This window comes from Physeter macrocephalus, chromosome 11, assembly GCF_002837175.3.
Source record: "Physeter macrocephalus isolate SW-GA chromosome 11, ASM283717v5, whole genome shotgun sequence".
Taxonomy (NCBI): Eukaryota; Metazoa; Chordata; class Mammalia; order Artiodactyla; family Physeteridae; genus Physeter; species Physeter macrocephalus.
In genome coordinates this window covers 179,992,950-180,014,519 of record NC_041224.1, presented here as the reverse complement: position 1 = coordinate 180,014,519, position 21,570 = coordinate 179,992,950, and the positions used below count along the sequence as shown (strand labels likewise).

Sequence of the window (21,570 nt, the reverse complement as noted above, 5' to 3'; positions counted from 1 at the left end):
AGGCCCCAGAGACGTCCAACGGATGCTGAAGGCGTTCTTCATGTTACTCAGAGACGTGCTGAGATTTGGGCCGTGTCCGCTGGGCTGACCAGAGGCAACAAAGGTGGTGGTCTCGCCTCTTCTCTGCCAGTCCTGAGGCTGTGCTGAGGCCAGCATCCACGTGCCCAAGCCTGGTCGGCCAGAAAAGAGGAAAATCACCAACGGGGAAAAAAACTCCTCTCACCCAACCTATAAATGTAAGCCCTCAACTATCACAAACGTTACAAACTTACGTGCCTTGATTTGATCCCAACCATAAGCTTATCATATATTATACAATAAAAATGTAGTTCAGGCAGAGATAAAGGCTAAAAACAAAAGCACCCTCGGTTGTGTGCTCCCACAGGGCACAGCTCTGGGGAATTTACACTTTCAGAAATCCCAAGGCCCGGTGCAAAAAGGCAGGGAAAAACCCACTTTGTATCAGGGTGGGGTATTGCTTTGATGGAGGGTGGAGGCTCAGAAAATTCTTTTGTTTCCTATTTTATTACATCAATGGCTTGAAAATTTTTATTTAACGTCAGCAAATATTGGAAATAGAAAAATGAATTCTGCAGAATTTCACAAATAAAATTTTCCATCTCTACTAACAAATGTTATCATTCGATGGCTAAGCAATGATAATGCTATGAACATTCACCACAATGAATGTGCTGAAATAGAAAAACAGGCAAAAAGAGACATTAAAATATTACTTACAACAGCATTATTACAACGTATTTTCTTTAAAATTCCAACATGGATTTTTATCACTTCAAAAGATATACAGCATTTCCATTATATTTGCAAACTTAACCTTATACATCTTTTAAAATCTTGAAAAATTCTTAAGCAGTCTAAAAAGCACTTAGCAAAGTTGATAGGTCTACGTAATGGAATACTATCCGCTCCAGTATCAACTTGAGTTTAGGAGAGGGGCTGTGAACACTCAGTATCATACAACATGCATAGGCTACACTGCCCTTCCTCCCGCTGCACTGCAACGTTACTGCAGTTGTGCTGTACCGTGAGGAGGGAAAGCCGCAGAGATCCAGGGGGCGGCGGCAGAAAGAGGGTTTGTTTCTGAGCACTGCACAAGAGCACTAGATTCAAATTGGCTAACCACCTTGAGTCAACTTGAGGCAAAGTTTCCCTTGGTATTAAAAGCTTGACTCCTGGGTCACTTGATTTAGATGAGGCTAGACAAGAGAAATGAGGCTCTCGTGTGGGCTGGCTCCATCCGTCCTTTGCTCATGTAAGAAGGGGTCCAGTTAGTGTAATGCACTATTTGGCTTATTTTTGGTCTGCAATTATACCAATAGTACATCTGATATTCAGAAAGACAAAAATAGGGCATAGTTGAAATTTAAAGTGACAACGAGCACACTTAGAGTGGTGTGTGATGGTTGAGAAAACTTTATACGCGCAGAAAACTACTGCTTAATTAGTCCACCACAGTAAGCTTTTAAAACTCAACTATTTTTTCTTTTTCATTTTTTGATTAGAGGTTTATGACCATCAGAGGTTAAAAACTATCAAAAGCCACCTTGAGGAACTGGTGTCTGGTAGGCACGAATGTACCAAGACGACACGGGGGAAGTGGGGCATGGAGGGGGTCACACTAACCTCAGGCTCCTGCTGACACCAGCACGGACCTGCACCACTGCTCACCTGATCAGCACAACTGAGGCAGGCTTGCTTCCTGGTTAAAAGACCTATATTACACAATCCATCACTGCTTATGACCAGTCAACACAATATTCAAGTAACAAGGTGTTTAAATGAATACGTGAAAAAAAAATTTTACCTAACACTTTACACATCTACACAAAATTAAATAAAACAAACTTTTAATGCATATGCAATACAATTTATATCTTTTAGGATTTCTAAACTAAAAGTTAAACTATCATTTGCTTCAATGGTACTATATTTTGCACAATAACTTATACTTAGGAGAAATTTTCCACAAAAATATATATATATAATTATGACATTCACATTGATAATTTTTAAGAAGACAAAGCTTAAGTGAACATTGCATCCGAAGCAGCTGTCACTGTGCACCCCTTATACATCCCAACACAACCTGCTGGTGCACCGAAGTCTTGATATGTTAGAAAGGGTCTTCCCCTAAAATAAGACCAAATCACCTGGCTCTAAAGCTAGGCGATTTCTTGCATTTACAACATCGTTGCCAAGACAGTGTCATGAAACAGTTGAAAAGACAGTGCTATCTTATGCATGAGACTACAGTGAAGGCAGTCAGGCAAAGACAACTGTCTGTTTTCCTTCTGGCAAATGAAAACGACATGCCCCTCCCCCTCGGAGAGAAAGCAGAAATTCAGCGGCTGTGGTAGCAAGTACTCCAGCACGTGACTCTTCAGGACTGGGGATCACTTGGTGCCAGGAACCAGGTAAGGGGACGTCTGAGCACAGACAGAGGCCGGCACTGCCGGGATGCCTGCTGCGCCACACAGGACCCGGCACCAAACCTTCAAGCACTGCCAAAGGGGACTGATTCTTAAGGAAAATAGCCTGGGGGTGAAGAGAGGAACAGCAGCTCTACTGGCAGGGAAACCACTGCAGCAAATTGCCTACTGCTTCCGTTAAGAGGAAGGAGGTCTCAAGAAGAAGCAAGGAGAAGCGAAATCTTCTTTCAGGCCTAGTGTCCCCTTTAAGCGACGTGCAAAACTTATGCCGCCTCTTACCCACGTTTTTCCTGCCATTTTCCAATTACACAGCAGGCTCATGATAAAAACAAAATGAGCCCTACGTTGTGACTAGTGTTACTGTGCCGCCCCGTGCAGGTAGGAGCGGCGAGCTGTGATGCCCCCCAGCCCCTCTCATGCTCCCCTTCACCAGCTCCTGATCAACGGACACCTCTCGCAGGGACAAGTGTCGAAAACCGGCACAGTCCCATTTCACTCCCCTTTCGAATGACCTTTCTCCAGATTTCAAAAAAAAAGAAGTACAATTCCAAACAATCTAGGTTTCTTGCTGACCCTCTTCCTAAAGAGAAAACCAGCTGACTTAAAAGAAAAAAAAAAAAAACAACCCAAGGTGCTTGGGAGTCAAAACACATCAAATTTTAATTGCATATTTCAAATTCTTAAGAATTCTGTTTATGCCTTAAAGCATCTGCAATTTTTTTTCTTTTTGGTATTGAAAGCATGAAAAATACTTCAATGATGCAAAAACCAACAACAAAAAAAAGCTCCTTCAACATGTTTAGTGCAGGCTGAACCGACCGTGGGATGGGGAACGGGTCACATTAGAGCACACCTCGCAGTCTACCCTCAACCCCTCAGCAGCCTACGGTCTGGCAAGAGAATAGAAGTGATTATGGGGGCTTCCCTGGTGGCGCAGCGGTTGAGAGTCCGCCTGCCGATGCAGGGGACGCGGGTTCGTGCCCCGGTCCGGGAAGATCCCACATGCCGCGGAGCGGCTGGGCCCGTGAGCCACGGCCGCTGAGCCTGCGCGTCCGGAGCCTGTGCTCCGCAACGGGAGAGGCCACAGCAGTGAGAGGCCCGCGTACCGCAAAAAAAAAAAAAAAAAAAAAGTGATTATGGACGTTTTAAACATTTATTAAACATCTGTAATTGTTCCCAGTCCAACCAAAGGCATTACATACCACTTCGCAGACTGTTTCTTTCCACCTTGGTCTCACTAGAGCCAATAACTGATCACGTCTCTGTCCTGTACTGTCGATATAATAACTGAGAGAGGATGGTGCTCATGTGGTCACATCAGTACATGACGGACACAGAGGCTACGTGGAGTGACATGTGAAAGGCCAGGCATACCAACAGGACGGGGAACAAACAGCACGTCGCTTTCATAAAACCATCACCAGCTATTCCAATACCCTTTATTATTGCCTTAACCTGACATTTAAAATCTGCACTCTGTCAAGACCGTGCAGCAAGTTCTCCCGTCTCCTAATCTCAGTGATGTCATCTTTGGCAAGCAATAAGCTTTACAGAAGAAAAGACACCGAAACAGAAAAAGGGTTGAAAACATGGTTGCCAAAAGGAGAAGGCACCAATTCCAAATTTTGTACAAGCACCAGGTACAGTGGTATGGACCAAATCTCTTGGAGTTGGGCGGTGGTGCGGGTGGGGGCTCAGGAACAGACAGGGTGACGCCCATCCTGGGGTGACAATCTGAAAGTTGACGGCACAAAGTGTTGAGTCCACACTCCCTCTGAGCTACGGTGTCCAAGGACAGTTGCTATGAATGAGCTTTCTACCTCGCGGGAAGGGAGAAGGGAGAGACTGAAGCCAACTAAATTTATAAACCAAAATTATACCGACATTTAGGGAAATGTGAGTTGTGTCAGGCTGTTTGGCACGATAAAGGTTATAATGCAGTCTGCCAATATATTGTGATTTCCAAAGAAGCATGATATCACTTAGGTGGATGCCTCAGAAAAGAACAAACGAAACTTCCTAGAAGGCCAATGGGGTCACAGTTACTCTGAAAATTACATTATGCACAAAGTAGAGCTTGCAGGCCATGCAGGAACAGAGTCACGCCTTCTGAGTCGACTACCTGTTCCGAAGCCGCAGACGGGGCAGAGCTGCTCTTGGTGGGCCGGGGCTCCGACTGAGGCGGTGGTCCCCAGGGTCGCAGGAGGCGCGCAGGCCACGGGACCCCCCTCACTTAGGCAGAGCGAGAGACGCAAAGAGCTCTCTGGGAAGTGGCGCCAACACGGAGGAACGAGCAGAGAATTAAGGCAGATGTAGCACAGGACTGGAAGTGTATGCCTTTTTGGTAATAGCTGCTTGTCCACAGAGATGTGATGCAGATGGCTAGGTGATGTCTTGTAATACCTGAATCCTGGATAACACAGTCGTCCATACCAAGTGCTCAAAGCCACCAGTTGCTCATGAGGCAGATGCGTATCTGACGTCAAGAACAGAAGCAGCCTGAGCAGAGGAGAAAAAGCAGAATCAAAGACAGGTAAACAATATAAACTGCTAACTCTGGTCTGGTGCAGCCCAACCCACCCTGCCCCGCAAACACTGTCCCTAAGGGCAGGGCCCTGAGGCAATGCCTGTGCTGAGGCCAGGCAGGTGGATGGAGGGCGAGAGTGTGGCCCCTGCAGCCACGTGTCTTGGGTTCAAATCCTGGCTCTGTCCCTTCTAGCTGTGTGTCCTTGGACGAGGTATCATTTCTCTTTGAGCTTCAGTTTCCTCATCAGCAGAACATACACAGTAACGATGTCTACTTCACAGCATTAAACAAGAATCCCTGCAAAGGGCATATCAGCACAGTGCCTGGCAAACAGCAACGCTCAGGTGTCCTAGGACCGGCCGGAGGGGACACCATGGTGCCTACCCCGTTCAGCAAACAGCCACCAGAACATGCTGGGGTACAGACGATACCAAAGATCGCAGGATCTTCTTAGAAGCTTCAAAGGCATTTCTTAACTCTCTACTCTCATTTTTTAAGACTGACTTCCAGACCCAAGCCTAAAAGTCAAAGCGCTCACTGCTACCCCCGTGGTGTCTTACTTCTAAGGAAACAGCTGAGCTAAGAGTCCAAAATCTGAAAACAGCTGTGCCTTCAGGTGAAATCCCAATTTATGAGAACTGTTGTTAGTCAAATCAGATTTCTCCTCACTAGTAATACACTCAATCATTCCACAATTTTAAGTGAGAATGTGTATCTCCAATTCAGTCACTTTTAGCATCCCTCTGTGCTCTTCTGACACCTCCCCATACTCTATCCTTGGCCACCCCAGAGAATTCTGAGTCTCAAAAGCTCAACCCTCTTGGGCTGCTCTCCCTCCTTAGCTCTGAAGGAAAAAAGCCCGCGGCTGACAGACCGCTATGTTTCCAGAACTTCTCAAATCTGATGGCCTCCTCCCTGTCTGTGCTGCATAAATACATAAAACCCGAGGGCAGGCAGGACACCAGCAAACATCTTTCTTAGCAGCTGGATTCCAAAGGATAAACAAGAATGGGAAATTACAAGGACACTAAGTTCTGAGCACTGATCAGACAGACAATTAACCAGTTCCCTTAGGCCCTTGGTGGACACAGAGAAGCAGCCGGTCCTTACAGATTAATTTCCTTCTGCAAACTAACATATGGAGAACAGAAAACCAGGGTGGTGAAGCGGGAGGGCTGGTACCGTAAGAAACATAAAAAGAAAGGGAGGGACTTCCCTGGTGGCGCAGTGGTTGAGAATCCGCCTGCCAGTGCAGGGAACATGGGTTCGATCCCTGGTCCAGGAAGATCCCACATGCTGCGGAGCAACGAAGCCCGTGCGCCACAACTACTGAGTCTGCGCTCTTGAGCCCCGCGAGCCACAACTACTGAGCCCACGTGCCACAACTACTGAAGCCTGTGTGCCTAGAGCCCGTGCTCCGCAGCAAGAGAAGCCGCCACACTGAGAGGCCCACGCATCACAGGAAGAGTGGCCCCTGCTCGCCACAGCTAGAGAAAGCCCGCGCGCAGCAACGAAGACCCAACACAGCCAAAAATAAAAATAAAATAAAATAAATGTATAAAATTTTTTTAAAAATAAATAAATAAAAAGAAAAGGATAAAGAAAAGGAAATATAGGCATGCACATGCGTGCATGTCCGTGTGTGTGTGCCACACTGAGAGGCCCACGCATCACAGGAAGAGTGGCCCCTGCTCGCCACAGCTAGAGAAAGCCCGCGCGCAGCAACGAAGACCCAACACAGCCAAAAATAAAAATAAAATAAAATAAATGTATAAAATTTTTTAAAAAATAAATAAATAAAAAGAAAAGGATAAAGAAAAGGAAATACAGGCATGCACATGCGTGCATGTCCGTGTGCGTGTGTGTGTGTGTGAGAGAGAGAGAGAGAGAGAGAGAGAGTTAGTTTTAAATGACTAAAGAAGTGAAAAAACTTTAAAGGAGCTATAAAGATTAGATATTCAGGTTGAGTTAGATAATCCCATTCCTTCTGAAGAGAAGGCTGGGTAAAAAGACACAGGGAACATCAACCATCAGAGAGAGAGAAGACGTGCTGCTGGGCGGGGGAGGTCAGCTACGGACGAGCCAGGCAGACAGGGTGACGGGACTCTGATGTGCCATGAGCACGGCAAGTGGACCATGAAGGATGAACTTCTGGACTAACAAGAAACGAGGAAAAGGTAGCTGACTTACTTAAGCTAGTCAGTCAAAAAGCCAGGCCTAAGAAAATCATGACCCTGGGTCCTAAATCGACTATCTCATTTTTAATGCTAATCCGGCTGAAGCTGGCTTTGATTAAATTTGAGAGGCAGGAGATCTGAGTTTCCTATTATTTCTGCTTCCTGGGACTTAAGGCAGAAAACATACTTGGAAGAAAGCTTTCACTCTCGCAAATTCTGACGTTCCTTCTCCAGTAATCCTCATCTTTTCAGCGCTTCCTAAATTGAGTCCAGGACTTCAGGGAAGTTAATTTGTTGCTAAAGGGGAAATTAGCGCACAGACCAAAATCACTGCCAACAGAGAAAAACACCTTTGCTGTGCTCCTGTGCTATCCTGTTCCACCGGCAGGCCATGCCTGGGTGTGACTCAGGGACCCCACTCACATTGTCAGTACTATAGGTTTTGTACACTTACTACAAAGATTTTCTGGTGGAAGGCTCTAATGAGTCTAATTCTAACAAAACTAGTGTTTGTCTCCTGACAGGCCTCGCAAAGCCACTCGCTGGCTGTCCTCTTCATAAGGGTCTCCCCCCCCCCGCCCCGGCGGGGGGCAAAGGGCAGCACAGGCAATACAACAGAGGTAACTCCAAGTCACTCCTGCCTCATTTGGGGAAGGCTCTGATGAGAAAGTGATAAGCAAATTAACCCTTAAATTGCCGTGTCTGCGCAAATGCCAGCGGTAAAGGCAGCAGCAATGAACTCTTGGCTCCCAGCCCTGCCTCACCATACGTGGGCACGGGGAGGGGGGAGGTAAACGGGCAGAGGGAGGGGCAGGCCACCCTGACCGGAAGCAGGGAGGCAGCCTCCACAATCTCCCCCACCCCGACCTCCGCTGCCCGGGCTGATGAAATCCGTGCCACCACCCAGGAGACGACCAGGATGCCAGCCTCCATGCAACCCAGGACCTACAAGTGTCCCCATCAGGACTCCAGCAGGTCAGCCCCGAAGAGCAGCAAGGCAAGCGGATGTGGAAGCAGACAGACCAGGAACCTGCAGACTGCCCAGTACGTTCATAAACCTTACAGGAGATGACAGCACATTTCACACGACTGAGCTTTCCTGATACTCAAGGCACTTCTAACTCACTGTTTTAGGGCAAAGCTGTCATTGTATTTAAGGAAATACTGGTAATGTGGAATATTCTATGGCCGGGGGAAACCAGGATGGAATTAAGAATTCGTCCAGAAATTAAAATGTGAATAATATAAGTAGTGACCAAAAAGTGACTGAAATCAACACATGTATTATGGCATTTACAGGTAAAAGTCAAATTACTGACATAGCTGAAACCTAAAAGTATTTCTACAGATGGGAAAGGTCATCAATGAAGAAACTAACTGGAGAACTAAGCATGAATCTGGCAGAGATCAACTGTTTCAGACTTACCTCGTCTTCCTCTTCAGGCATCTTGACAGAATTATCCGGGGACGTTACAGGTTTCTGGTTACTGGGACCATTGGTTTCTTCTTTCCCATGTTCTGCCTCCCATTCTTGTAAAACTTCATCTATGTTGAAGCGGCGTCGATAATTTACAAAAAAGTTTTTCACTTGTACCACTGATTTGTTCCCAATCACATCTGAGATTGCCTGAAAATCTCGGCCATATTTCCTGATGGCTAAGGATGTAAGAAAGCATTTTTTTCAACACGAGAAAAATAATAAAACACACACACACACAATTGAGACTTACCCCTTATCCAGACAAGGAGACATAGAGGCTTTCAACAGCAGGCACTATCTTAGCGTACTATACCAATGGAAAAGGGCAGTATGGAGTCCAGCGTGGATGACTGGCAGAGACACTCCGTGTGGCCCTGTCACGCAGGGTCTGTGCCTCCCTGTCATATGTCGTGTGGTAAGCGAAGTCACCCAGCAATCACCCTACGCCATGGACATCCTGCAGTGGCCTCTTCAGGGTCCCCGGGACTAGAACACCTCCAACCATACAACCCCAACACGCGAGCTGCTACTTCCTGACTACTCAGAACCCAACGAGGAGCTGCTAAAGTGAAATACGCCTTTAAACACGGAGGCTTCCAGATTAATTTTTACATCTTGTGAGACATGGGAAAGGAAAAAAGTAAAGCCCAAAGAGAATGCAGTAATTTAGCTAAAATGATGCCCGCTAGAAGGATGTGATCCTCCAAGAATTTGTTCCAACATGAATGATGTGCTGGGAGCAGGATGGGGTATAATTTTTTCCTGAAAGCGACTGCCGTTCCTAAACCTTTATTTTATAAGAACTTCCTCCTACCTTGTACGGCGAGAAGCTGCTCCTCTGTGGTCCAACGTGCGTTACATTTCTGAATGACCTGGGTATCCAAATGAGTCCTATTAGCATACTACCTTTAGAGATGAGTATGTCCTTATGAGGATCAATGAATCTTTTTCTCATATCAGAATTTTAACATCAACTAGGTTTATAAAATTATGTACTACACCTTTCCTTCTAAGAGACGTGTACTGGAGACACAGACAGTAAATTCTTAAACACATAAACTCAGGTGTGACTTCAAAGATGATATTAACATAATCCTACCTCTGGAAGTCGATATGGTTCTATTCCACCATCAAGTTTTTCTTTTAGAGCACTGTTCGTCTGTTTAATATTCTGAATCTAAGGAAAAGAAGATTTCCATTTAAAAAATGAAACACTTTTTATAAAGGTGTGAAAAGAAAAGAGAACTGAGAAAGCTAAAAGAAACAAAAAATCAAGAGGAGAGAAGTTCCTGACCAGTAAGGTAGCCCACATTTGAGGTCCCTATAGCATCCTTTGAGAGCAGCTAGCTAAGTTCTGTAATTGACTTGCTTAGGGCACCGGACAAGAGACAACCAAGACGGAAGAGATGGCGGTAAAAGGTGCCTGCGCGCACGATCCTAATCCACCAGCGCGGGACAGGCGACCTGGGCCACGGGACGCACAGCTGCAGTCTGACACAGAAGACAGTGCCTGGGCTCCCACCACACAGAACGGAGCTGAAGGAAGAGAGCAGGCAGAGCCAAGGCAGGAGAGCCTCACAGCCCCGAGCACCGCACGGATGCTACAAAGGGCAGAAGCCCCACCTGCAGACTTCTTTAACGGGGAGGAGAAAAGAAAGCAGTAGGTCAGTTTTCCACAGTCTAATTCTGAGCAACGGTAACTTCATTTTCTCACAAATTATCTTTCCCACATTCTTGCTTTGATTCAGTGGACCTTTCACTGTCCTTGCCTAATCAAAAGAAAGACACAAACAATAAATACAATCACTCCACGGCTGCTCTTTAATTCTGCACGCGCTCCTGAACAAGCTGGGTCACAGGAGGGGGCCCTTCTCTCTCAATTCTAAGCAGAGGGGTATTTCTGTGCCCAGCACTAGGGGAACTCTGGCCCTATCATTTTTCACTCTTGAATAATCACTTGAGCAAATAAGAAAGCAAGCAGAGGAACAGGTTCATTTTCCCAAGTAAAACATCAAAATATTCATGAGTGGAAGGTGCCCTTGAAAGCAGAAACCCTATTAAGGCAAAGGAAGAAAAGCAGACATTTTAGAGATAGGGAAGGGGTGGGAGACGAGTGGAGGTGGTGGTTCACTTTTTAGTAAATCTCTCTCCTCTTTAAAAAAAACTTTTTATACTTATACAATTTTTTAAAACCCCACTTTCGACGACTTACATTTCATAGATTTCCAGTTTCACAGATCCTTTCCTCCTTTGTTTTACTTCTTCTAAAAGGTTTAAGGGGTCGGGGCGGGGGGCCGTGGTACAGGAAAAATTGTCCATGCTATGTGACCGGTGGGCAAGTAAATAAGACCAGCACTCGTAAGGACCAGAAACCGACCCCGTCTGCCCTTACCAAGGGCCTCAAAGTCTGCCAGAAATACAGTCCACTCCAAATCTTTTGTAACGATGCCACACCAGAACATAAAAACAACTGAAAAGAAAAATACTGGAAACACGCACAAAATTCACTCTACAGTAAAACCAAAAACCAGGACCTTGCTTTACTGAAATTTGTTTTAGTTTATTTTGAAAAGGTACAAATCAGAAGAAAATACTTGAAATTTACTCACAGTAAGTAATTCCAAGCTCTCAGACCGGCATAAGCTGACAGAACTCTCTCTGATAGTGAAAATATTCTAAACTTGGGCTGCCCGACAAGGCGGCCACCTGCCACACGCTGCTACTAAGCATCTGAAGAGTGGCTTATCCAACCGAGGAGTCACATTTTTAATTTTTCCAATTTTAATTAATCCAAACTGAAATCTAAAGACCACACGTGGCTACCACACTGAACAGCATAATCTTAGACTCTTCTCAGAGCTCACAGTTACCAACAACCCACAAAATACCCACAAAATACTGCTGCAAGGCACTCCCTGAATTCTGAAAACTAGGCCTAGAAACTTCTGACAGAGAATGAGCAAATTCTCAAAAGTCAGGGGTCTAGATATAACTGAGCTTCATAATTATTAATCATGGTAAACCTTGTTTCATTTATAGCAGGGGTTGGGAAACTATGACCTACACACCAAATCCAGCCTACTGGCTGTTTTTATAAATAAAGTTTTATTAGAACACACACACAAAAAAGTCAGAGGTATAGACTACTTCATGTCCCCCCCCCACCCCATCCCCTCCCCACAGCATTCCATGTGATTAAGTAACATGCATTTTCCAAGAAGACCAACCTGTTTAACACATGCATTTTCCCTCTAAAATCAATGGATAAAGAAGCATTGAGATTAAATGAGTGGCTACAAGGTAAAACATCCACAAATCCTGAACTAAAAGTTAGCTCTATATTCTCATTTACCTACGTGTCTGCTCCTAATCATTTTCCAAATTAGCAATGTCCAGTGTTTACTAATCAGAATAAGAATAGGGATTAGCTGCCAGCATCATGCCAATCGGAAAGGAAGCCAGAGTGGCAACAAGCTGGATAAGAAACAGAACACAAAAAGTAACCAGCATTTAAAGAAAAAAACAAAAAAAGCAGTTGACTTGGCCTGGTGCCTTACCTAGAGCTCCTGGCTGAACACAACTTTCTTTTTTCTATTTTATTGGGTATTTAGTGATTCTTCTCTAAGGTCAGACCATTTCATTCTCTCCACCCGGAAAGACCTGATGCAACCAGCAGTGTCTGCTGGCTAACCTGACAGCCGTTCCCAGCCCCCTTCTCACTTGTGTCTTGGACAGCGGCTGATGATTTCCTCAGCGCTAGGAGGAGCCGGGCTGCAAAGCCCTGCCACACAGAGCAAGTCCAGGAGGTTCTGGGAAGGCAAAAGCTTTTCCTCCACCCCCTCTTCTTACTACCCTGAATGCAGACACGAAGGTGACAAAATGGCTTCTGCAGCTTCCAGTGTGAGGCAACAAGCAAGATGAGAAGCCTAAAAGCGAAGAACGGTGGAGCAGGAGAATCTGAAAGAATCTGGGTCCCAGAGAGCATCACTGAACAGAGGAACTAACGCCAGCAATCACTGATGTTGGAATTTCTTGTTATTTGATAAAAATAAATCCTTCGCTGTCTGAGCTGCTGTTAGTCAGGTTTCCTGTCCTCATTGGATGACTGCTTCCCTGGCATACAACCAGACATTGGGGCATCCAGAATAAAATGCCCACTGTGTGACTGACCGCCATGTGCGTCTGAAGTGCAGCTGGCAGAAGCCCTAAAGGCTGTGGAAAGTAAACAACTGACCTCACCTCTTAGTAAGTCAGCCTCTGAGCGTTCCCTCTTCAACAGTGTCAACTCTGAGCAGCTACCTTCAAATAAAAAATTCCTGCTCTTGACCCTGGCTCTGAAAACCAAAGACTCTTCATCTATCATACTACAAAGTCAGTAACACCTCTGTAGAAGAAAGGGTCTCTCTTTCCTTCTTCGACATACTGACACTGAACAGCAAGAGTCAGGAACTCACTCAGCAGAGGGGATCGAGGCCCCCGGAGAGGAAGGTGAAATGCACAGAGCTCTCCCAGCGCAGTTGCAGCTTACTACGACGCCCTCACACATCCTGTAAGATCAGGCAGGCAAGGATTAATCTCCTCATTTGAAAAGAGGCCCAGGAAGATTAAGTGATTCTCCTAAGATTAGAATGCAGCTGTGGCAGCCGCAAGCCCACAACTCCAAGGGGCGTGCCAGGTCCTGGTCTGTGTGGCCTCCTTCACCAGGGGACAGCCGGGGCCACAGACCCCACCCTTCTCTTCTCAGCCCTGCCAAGGCAGCCATCAAGATCGACAAATCAAAGGCAGCAAGAACTAAAAGTGAACCACCAGTCCATAATTCATCTTCAATTTGGGGTCGGGGGGAGGTGACTAACGGAAGGGCAGCACTGGGCTGCTCGGCTAACTTTTGGGTTTGACTTTTACACAAAATCGGACGAAAAGACAAGGAGGGGCCATTTCTCACACGAAGCACAAATAATCAGGAAAGGATGCATTTTAAAACCAATATTCTTGGGGCTTCCCTGGTGGCGCAGTGGTTGCGCGTCCGCCTGCCGATACAGGGGAACCGGGTTCGCGCCTCGGTCTGGGAGGATCCCACATGCCGCGGAGCGGCTGGGCCCGTGGGCCATGGCCGCTGGGCCTGCGCGTCCGGAGCCTGTGCTCCGCAACGGGAGAGGCCACAACAGAGGTAGGCCCGCATACCACAAAAAAAAACAAAACAAAACAAAACAAAAAAAACCACCAATATTCTTTACAAGAGCACCAAAAATGTACCAAACGTAGGAATAACACTAATAAAGGAAATACAAAACTTGTTCATAGAGAATGACAAAATACTGGAAGAAACTAAACATCTATAGAAGTGCAGGGATATATCATGTTCATGGATCATAAGATGTTAATTCTCTATATTGATCTATACATTCAACACAATCCCAATCAAAATTCTAGCAGAATTACTTTTCTGGAAATTGAGAAGGTGATTCTAAACTTTATATGGAAATACAAGGGCCAGGAATAGTCCTCTTGGAGGACTTCTCCTACCACACATATCCATTCATAATCTATGTATTATTAAGACCATATAGTACTGGTGAAGAAAGGACAAACAGAACTCCAAACCTGACGGATACACATAATGGACACCGGATTTAAGACAAAAGTCCCACAGCCTTACAACAGGGAAACGATAGTCTTTTTTAATGAATAGTACTGGGTAAACTAGATATCCATATGAAAAAAAAAAAAAATTGACCCTACATGTAACAACATACAAACAAAAACACTGCCAGGTAGACTGAAGATCAAAATGTAAAAGGCAAAACAACACTTCTAAGATAGTGTGTAAGAGTATCTTCATGACCTCAGGAAAGGTTCTTAACAGAACTCAAAGAGCACTAACCGTAAAAGACAAGAATGAGAAACTGGACAACCTTAAAACTAAGAATTTCTGTTCATCAAAAGATACCACTAAGAGGGCTTCCCTGGTGGTGCAGTGGTTAGGAATCCACCTGCCAATGCAGGGGACGAGGGTTCGAGCCCTGGTCTGGGAAGATCCCACATGCCGCGAAGCAGCTAAGCCCGCGCGCCACAACTACTGAGCCTGCGCTCTAGAGCCACAACTACCGAGCCTGCGCACCTAGAGCCCGTGCTCCGTAACAAGAGAAGCCACTGCAATGAGAAGCCCGCGCACCACAACGAAGAGTAGCCCCCGCTCGCTGCAACCAGAGAAAGCCCGCGTGCAGCAACGAAGACCCAACACAGCCATAAATAAATAAATAAATAAATAAATAAATAAATAAAAGATAGATAGATAGACAGATAGATAGATAGATAGATAGATAGATAGATAGATACCACTAAGAGAGTGAAAAAGAAGTCCTCAGAATGGGAAACAGGAGACAATTCCCCCACTGCCCCCACAACTCCACAATGTGGTCACAACAGCATGGTGGAGGGGAGGGTGCTACTGGCATCCAGTGGGTCGAGGCCAGAGACGCTGCTCAACAGCCTACAAGGGGCAGAACAACCCCCAGAACAAAGAAATTATCCAGCCCAAAATGTCAACAGTGCTACAACTAGGAAATCCTGATGTGGTGCAACCAAAACTCACGTAAAGTGACATGACCACTTTGGGAAACTGTCTGGCATTGTTTTCTAATGTCAGACATATGCACACTCGATAACCCAACAACTGCACTCTTAGGTGTTATCTCCAACAAAGATGCACACACAACACACCAAGAGGCACATAAAACAACGTTCCTATCAGTATCATGTGTAAGAGTCAAAAATGGGAAACAACCCAAATGTCCAATCAAAGTAAAATTTATACAGCAATGAGAAAGAACACACACACACACACACACACCCACACCCACACACCCTACTTTATCATTCTGTTTATATGAAATCCAAAAAAAGATAAAAATAACACATGGTTTTAAGTCAGAACAGTGGCCACCCACCGGGAGAAGGTGGGTAATGAACAGGGGGCACGAGTGAGGCTTCTGAGGCAGCGACGCATTTCTCAAGGGAGATAAAGGGGCTGTGGAGGCGATGCGCCACGTCTTCTTCCGGACAGGGGTTACTTGGGTGTGTTCACATTGTGAGAAGTCACTGAGATCTGTATCTATATCGATCTCTGTATAAAATTTCAACTTCATGGTTAATTTAAGGGAAAAAAATCAATGGGCCTAAGATCTTCTGTCCAATTCCTTAGAAACAAAATGCGCTTTTGAGATTTGGGGAAAGAGAACATCCAAGTGAGTGAGAAGTAAGAACACGTCTAAAGTGCAGTGAACTCTTCACCCAGGACTGGGCTCACGGGTACCTGTCGTTTGATTGACACCAGCTCCATGTCCAGTTGTCTCAGCACCGTGGTAGCAGCAGTGGCATTGGCAGAAACAGCCTCCACGTCTTCTTGAGAAAGAAACATTCCTTTTGGAGGTTTCCTTTTTGCTCTATTTTTAGCTTGTGTACTATGTTTTTCTTTTTTGATCTGAGGAATTGTCTCAGTAGGGGGCACCTGCATGATACACATATTTGATAAATGAGAAACTAAAAAAATTAAAATGCCAAATGAACAGTTAATAAGCATATTTTCTTAACATGGCTCCAAACAATCTAAGACAAATACCACACCATCTCATAATTACCATCTACAAGTTCTAATACATAGTTAACAGACAAAAACATTGGCTATTCAACTTTGGCTAAATAAACACTTCAAAGTGGACTCCATTTCCTTCCTATACAGATACATCCTTATTTATAAACCTCTGACAAGAAGCATTCCCAGCTTCCTGCAGGAACACAGGAAGAAAAAATAACCTGTATTCCCTTCTGGTGAGCTTTGTATTTATGAATAAGGAGTTATTTTATCCAAACAGTCCCTGGCAACTGTAGATGGACATACAGCCACGGAAAGAAAAAAGAAAAAGAAAAAAAAATGATTCAGCACATGCATAAGGATCCACTTAAATTCTTTAAATCTTTATAGATGGTTATAAAAATAAAAACTTCAATATGAAACTTGTTTATACACCTTTTCGGTTTTTTTCTTTTTGGATGACACAACTTTTAGGGCAACTGTGTAAGTTGCTTCAAAAACTGTACGCTGGGGGCTTCCCTGGTGGTGCAGTTGTTGAGAATCTGCCTGCTAATGCAGGGGACGCGGGTTCGAGCCCTGGTCTGGGAAGATCCCACATGCCACGGAGCAACCAGCCCCCTGAGCCACAACTACTGAGCCTGCGCGTCTGGAGCCTGTGCTCCGCAACGAGAGGCCACGACAGTGAGAGGCCCGCGCACTGCGATGCAGAGTGGCCCCCGCTCGCCACAACTAGAGAAAGCCCTCGCACAGAGACGAAGACCCAACACAGCCAAAAATAAATAAATAAATAAATAAACAAACAAACAAACAAAAACACCCCTATATGCTGTCATTTAAAAATGCATGACTGCTGCTTATTTTTTTAAATGCTTTCTCTAAAACCAAAACCTTTGGAAATTAAATGCACTAGTATCTGGGCAAGGAAAGGATAACATCCTAGTGGTAACTATTTTAAGAACAAGAAGTTTTGGTTAACTGTTTATAATTTCATCTTGTCAGTGTATTAACATTGGCTGGTAAAGCTGAAAATACATTCAGCTTTTTGCTTCATATTTTAAAAGACTGAGATAAAAAGGCAATGCAAACCATGATGGTAGCAATAAGCTCTCGAACAAGTGGTAATAAACAACACATAAAAATATAAGTAGACAATAAACTATGTTCTGCAATAGCACTATGCTATTCAGTAAAGATCACCTATTGACCATGTCTGTTTTAATAACATTTTAGTAGGTAAAGAAACTGAGATTTAACCATTTTTCTTTTTAAATTAGAAACTGCTATATAAATAACAATTACAGAAATTAATATAAAACCAAGCCTCTTTCATTTAAAATGTTCCGCTGAAGAACCTAATAAATAACAACGCATCAAAACAAAGCTTAGGGGCTTCCCTGGTGGCGCAGTGGTTGAGAGTCCGCCTGCCGATGCAGGGGACACGGGTTCGTGCCCCGGTCCGCGAGGATCCCACATGCCGCGGAGCGGCTGGGCCCGTGAGCCATGGCCGCCGAGCCTGCGCTCCGCGACGGGGGAGGCCACAACAGTGAGAGGCCCGCGTACCGCAAAAAACAAAAACAAAAATAAAGCTTACTAAAAATTGCAAGTACAATTTGATTTCCCAAGCAATGTAATTTAGCTAATCCTTAAAATGATCTTGTTATTTGGGCACTCATATAAATCACTGGTAAGAGTGCTATCCAGAAAGAATTACCAGTTTCCTATTTGATAATATATACCATACCAAAAGAAGCCTTAAGAATATATCTAGAACACTTTGACTCAATAATTCAACTTCCAGAAATTAATTCTAATGGAAAAAATTAAGTGCACAAATATGTAGTCATGAGATCAGCATTTCTGCATTACTTACAGGGAAAAAGACTGTAAAAACCCGTATAAGATTAATTAACTCAATTATAAAAGATCTGTAATGATCGAATAACATACAGCTATGCATACAAATATATTTGACATAAAAATATGTTCAAGGTTCAGTATTGACTTTCCTCAAGAAACTAAAAATAGAGTTGCCATAAGATCCAGCAATCCCACTCCTGGGCATATATCTGGACAAAACTATAATTCGAAAAGATACAGGCAGCACCCCTATGTTCACAGCAGCACTGTTTACAATAGCCAAGACATGGAAACAACTTGAATGTCCACTGACAGATGAATGGATAAAAAAGATGTGGTACATACAAAAAATGGAATATTACTCAGCCATAAAAAAGAATGAAATAATGCCATCTGCAGCTACATGGTTGGACCTAGAGATTATCATACTAAGTGAAGTAAGTAAGTCAGAAAGAGAAAGACAAACACCACGTGATACCGCTTACATGTGGAATCTAAAATAGAACACAAATGAACTTATCTACAAAACAGAAACAGACTCAGACACAGAGATCAGACTGGTGGCTGCCAGGGGGGAGGGGGTTGGGGGAGGGATGGACTGGGAGTTTGGGATTAGCAGATGCAAACTATTATATACAGAATGGATCAACAACAAGGTCCTCCTGTACAGCACAGGGAACTATATTCAATATCCTGTGATAAAGCATCAGGGAAAGAATATATACATAAAACTGAATCACTCTGCCGTACACCAGAAACTAACACAACATTGTAAATCAACTATACTTCAATTAAAAAAAAATGTTCAAGGCAGAGTAAATTTAAAAGGTTATAAAATTATATATTAAGATCTGATTTTATATTTTTTAAGCATACAGATTCAGAATTATGTACAGGCATATATATATTTTACAGAGAAGGTCATCTGGAAAGAGTCACCAAAATGTTAATAGTGATTATGGGTGATGAAATGATAAATCATTTTCATTTTTCCCTTTTGTTTAGCTGTATTTCCTACGTGTCTATAAAATCATACATTATTGGTGTAATTTTAAAGTTTAGGTATGTCTAGACCCTTTTGTTTTTCTCATACTTTAGTACCTTTTGAGATAGAAAACCTTGTCAGATTTTACTGAAACTACAGACTCTGTCTTTAGAAAAACACGTATGTGAACACATGTAAAAGTCATGCCCATGCTGGGATTCCATACTCCACCCTGAATGAGGGGCTCATGGGCACCAACGGGCTGAGGCCCGCTTTCCTCAGCTGTGGTGGTGGCACCCATCAGGGACCTGCTGCAGGCAGCTCTGTACCGTGGGGGTCCCCAACTAGGCCACAGAGCCCTGGTCTCCCCGGAGGACCCTCGGGGACCCCACATATGCTTTATTCAATTTTTATGAATGGGCAAAATAATGCAAGACTCTAACCCACATTTCAAAAGGCTAAGACCGTCCAGACACCCCATTGTTCTCAGTGGACAGTTTACGATAAGTAAATGTTATAGATATAATACCCCCCAAAAGTCATGTATAATCGTAGGGATTTGTGGACCTCTTGGATCCACAGACCTCTGGTGTAATGATTTTTAAAACGTGAGAGATTAAAACTTCACCATGACCCAGAGGGTGCAGGCCCCGGGCAGATACAGAAGGAAGGAGGCCACCAGAGCCGAGAGGAGGGGCCGAGCTCGAGGCTGGTCCTCACAAGGCCCCTGTGTAACCTGCTGAGTGAAGGGCCCAGGAAAGAAGGCAGCGAGAACTGTGACCCTACATAACAACTTTCCTCGTTGATGCCATTTTTTCCTTGAAGACTTCCTTTCTCATATTTCTTGGCAAACAAAATTCTAAGTTCTACAAAGCAAAGTTAGTATTGTTTAAAAAAGCCATACCATGATGCCTTGTACACAGCACTTAATATATTAAGTAGAATGAGAAAAAGGAATGTTTTACTTACAAAACTAGTAATGAAATTTATTTGTCTTAACAGTACTGGGGGAAAAAAATACCTCCTTTTTGCTTTCCTTGTTTTGATCAATCTCAATGTCAATGGGGTTATTTCCATTTGTTTCTTCCAGTTCATCCTCACTGGAAGACAAAAACAAGTTACTGAAAGATTACTTTGTACTAATTCTATTTAATACACACATATAAGCAATATATTGATTTAATGACAGATGTAATACAAAATTAGTATATGTTTTCAGAATGCTGAGATAAATACATTTTTACAATTCAAATAAAATACCAATTCCATAGTTCTTTTAGTCTAAATGATTTTAAAAGCTATTAAAATGGGTTTCTAACTCCCAAACCAGGCCTAGAACATTGTCGCTTTATTATTTGTAAAGTGTTTTCTCTCAACTAAAAATGTCAAATTTAAGACATTTACTTTAATTCTCCGTAAGTATCTAACGGAGGACCAGGACATGATCATTAGATATAACTGAGAAATTATTCAGGAATAAAACCTATTGTATTGGGAATAAATTCACCAACAAGTAAAAATCCACGTTCAAGTCCCACCTGTCTACTCACCACCACACAAGTCTGAGAATGGGAGAGGCTTTTTGGTGGCTCAAATTAACTGGTATTTGAAGTTAATTTTAAAAAGAACGCTCACATTGATATGGTGCATGCTTTTGTTTATATCCTTCCATGCAGTATTTCTTACTTTAAAAAAAAAAAAAAAGCTCTGTGGTAGGCCTTTTGCTTAAAAAAAGTGTGAAAGCGAAGGCTCACAGAAGCCAGGCAGCCTGCCCCGGTCTGCCTGCAGCTAAAGCCAGCTGAGCAGTGGTGGCAGCAGAGCACTCGGGGCTTCAAACGCCAACCCCGCTGTGCCTCAGGAACCCATCCCAGGTGACACACCCACTGTGCTCTCCTTCTCCCCCAAGCCATCCCCAAGGCCCACCGTGGTAAGAAGTTCTGGCTGAGGAAAGCACGTCTAAGAGGAGAAAGAGCCGAGGTGGAGGGAATTTTCCCAGGCCCTGCCATTCCTTTCACAGGCAGGTCCCGTTAGAAAGACAACAATCTCTCGGGTGCTTCTGCCGTGGCCAGGGTGCCCCTCCTCTGTTTGCATCCTGACGGTGTGAAGGTGCGCCGGGAAGGTAGGAGCACGCTTGCACAGATGCAAAGTGAGAACAGTGCCCTTATCGCTCCATCCTCAAGGATAACAAATCCCAATCTTCTTTTTTTAAATTTAATTCTGATTTCAGCTTAGTAAACCACATTTGTTTGCAGTAACAGACTTAGTTTATAAACAGTAAACTAGACCTAACATATAAAGGAAACAAGAAATTTTAATCAGAAATTGCTGTAACACTAAAAACAAATTCAGTAGAGTTTGCTACTCTTCTTTGGTTACAAAGAGTACTGATGCATAAGTAGACCCACTAGTTATGTATGTTGCAAACTAAAAAATATGCAGGGCTTCCCTGGTGGAGCAGTGGTTGAGAGTCCGCCTGCCGATGCAGAGGACGCGGGTTCGTGCC

General features: G+C 44.0%; 1 protein-coding gene across 1 annotated transcript in view; it reads right to left on the bottom strand.

Moving 5' to 3' along the window:
• Positions 1-526: 526 nt before the first annotated feature.
• RCOR1 (REST corepressor 1) overlaps positions 527-21,570 on the bottom strand; it is a 124,256-nt gene continuing 103,212 nt past the window's right edge. The window contains exons 7-12 of the mRNA XM_024131069.3: positions 20,089-20,167; positions 15,947-16,141; positions 9,734-9,811; positions 9,449-9,506; positions 8,581-8,810; positions 527-4,949 (exon numbers count right to left, since the gene is read on the bottom strand). Coding sequence (XP_023986837.1) covers positions 4,908-4,949; positions 8,581-8,810; positions 9,449-9,506; positions 9,734-9,811; positions 15,947-16,141; positions 20,089-20,167 — 682 coding nt within the window. The 3' untranslated portion in view covers positions 527-4,907. The remainder of the gene's footprint in view (positions 4,950-8,580; positions 8,811-9,448; positions 9,507-9,733; positions 9,812-15,946; positions 16,142-20,088; positions 20,168-21,570) is intronic.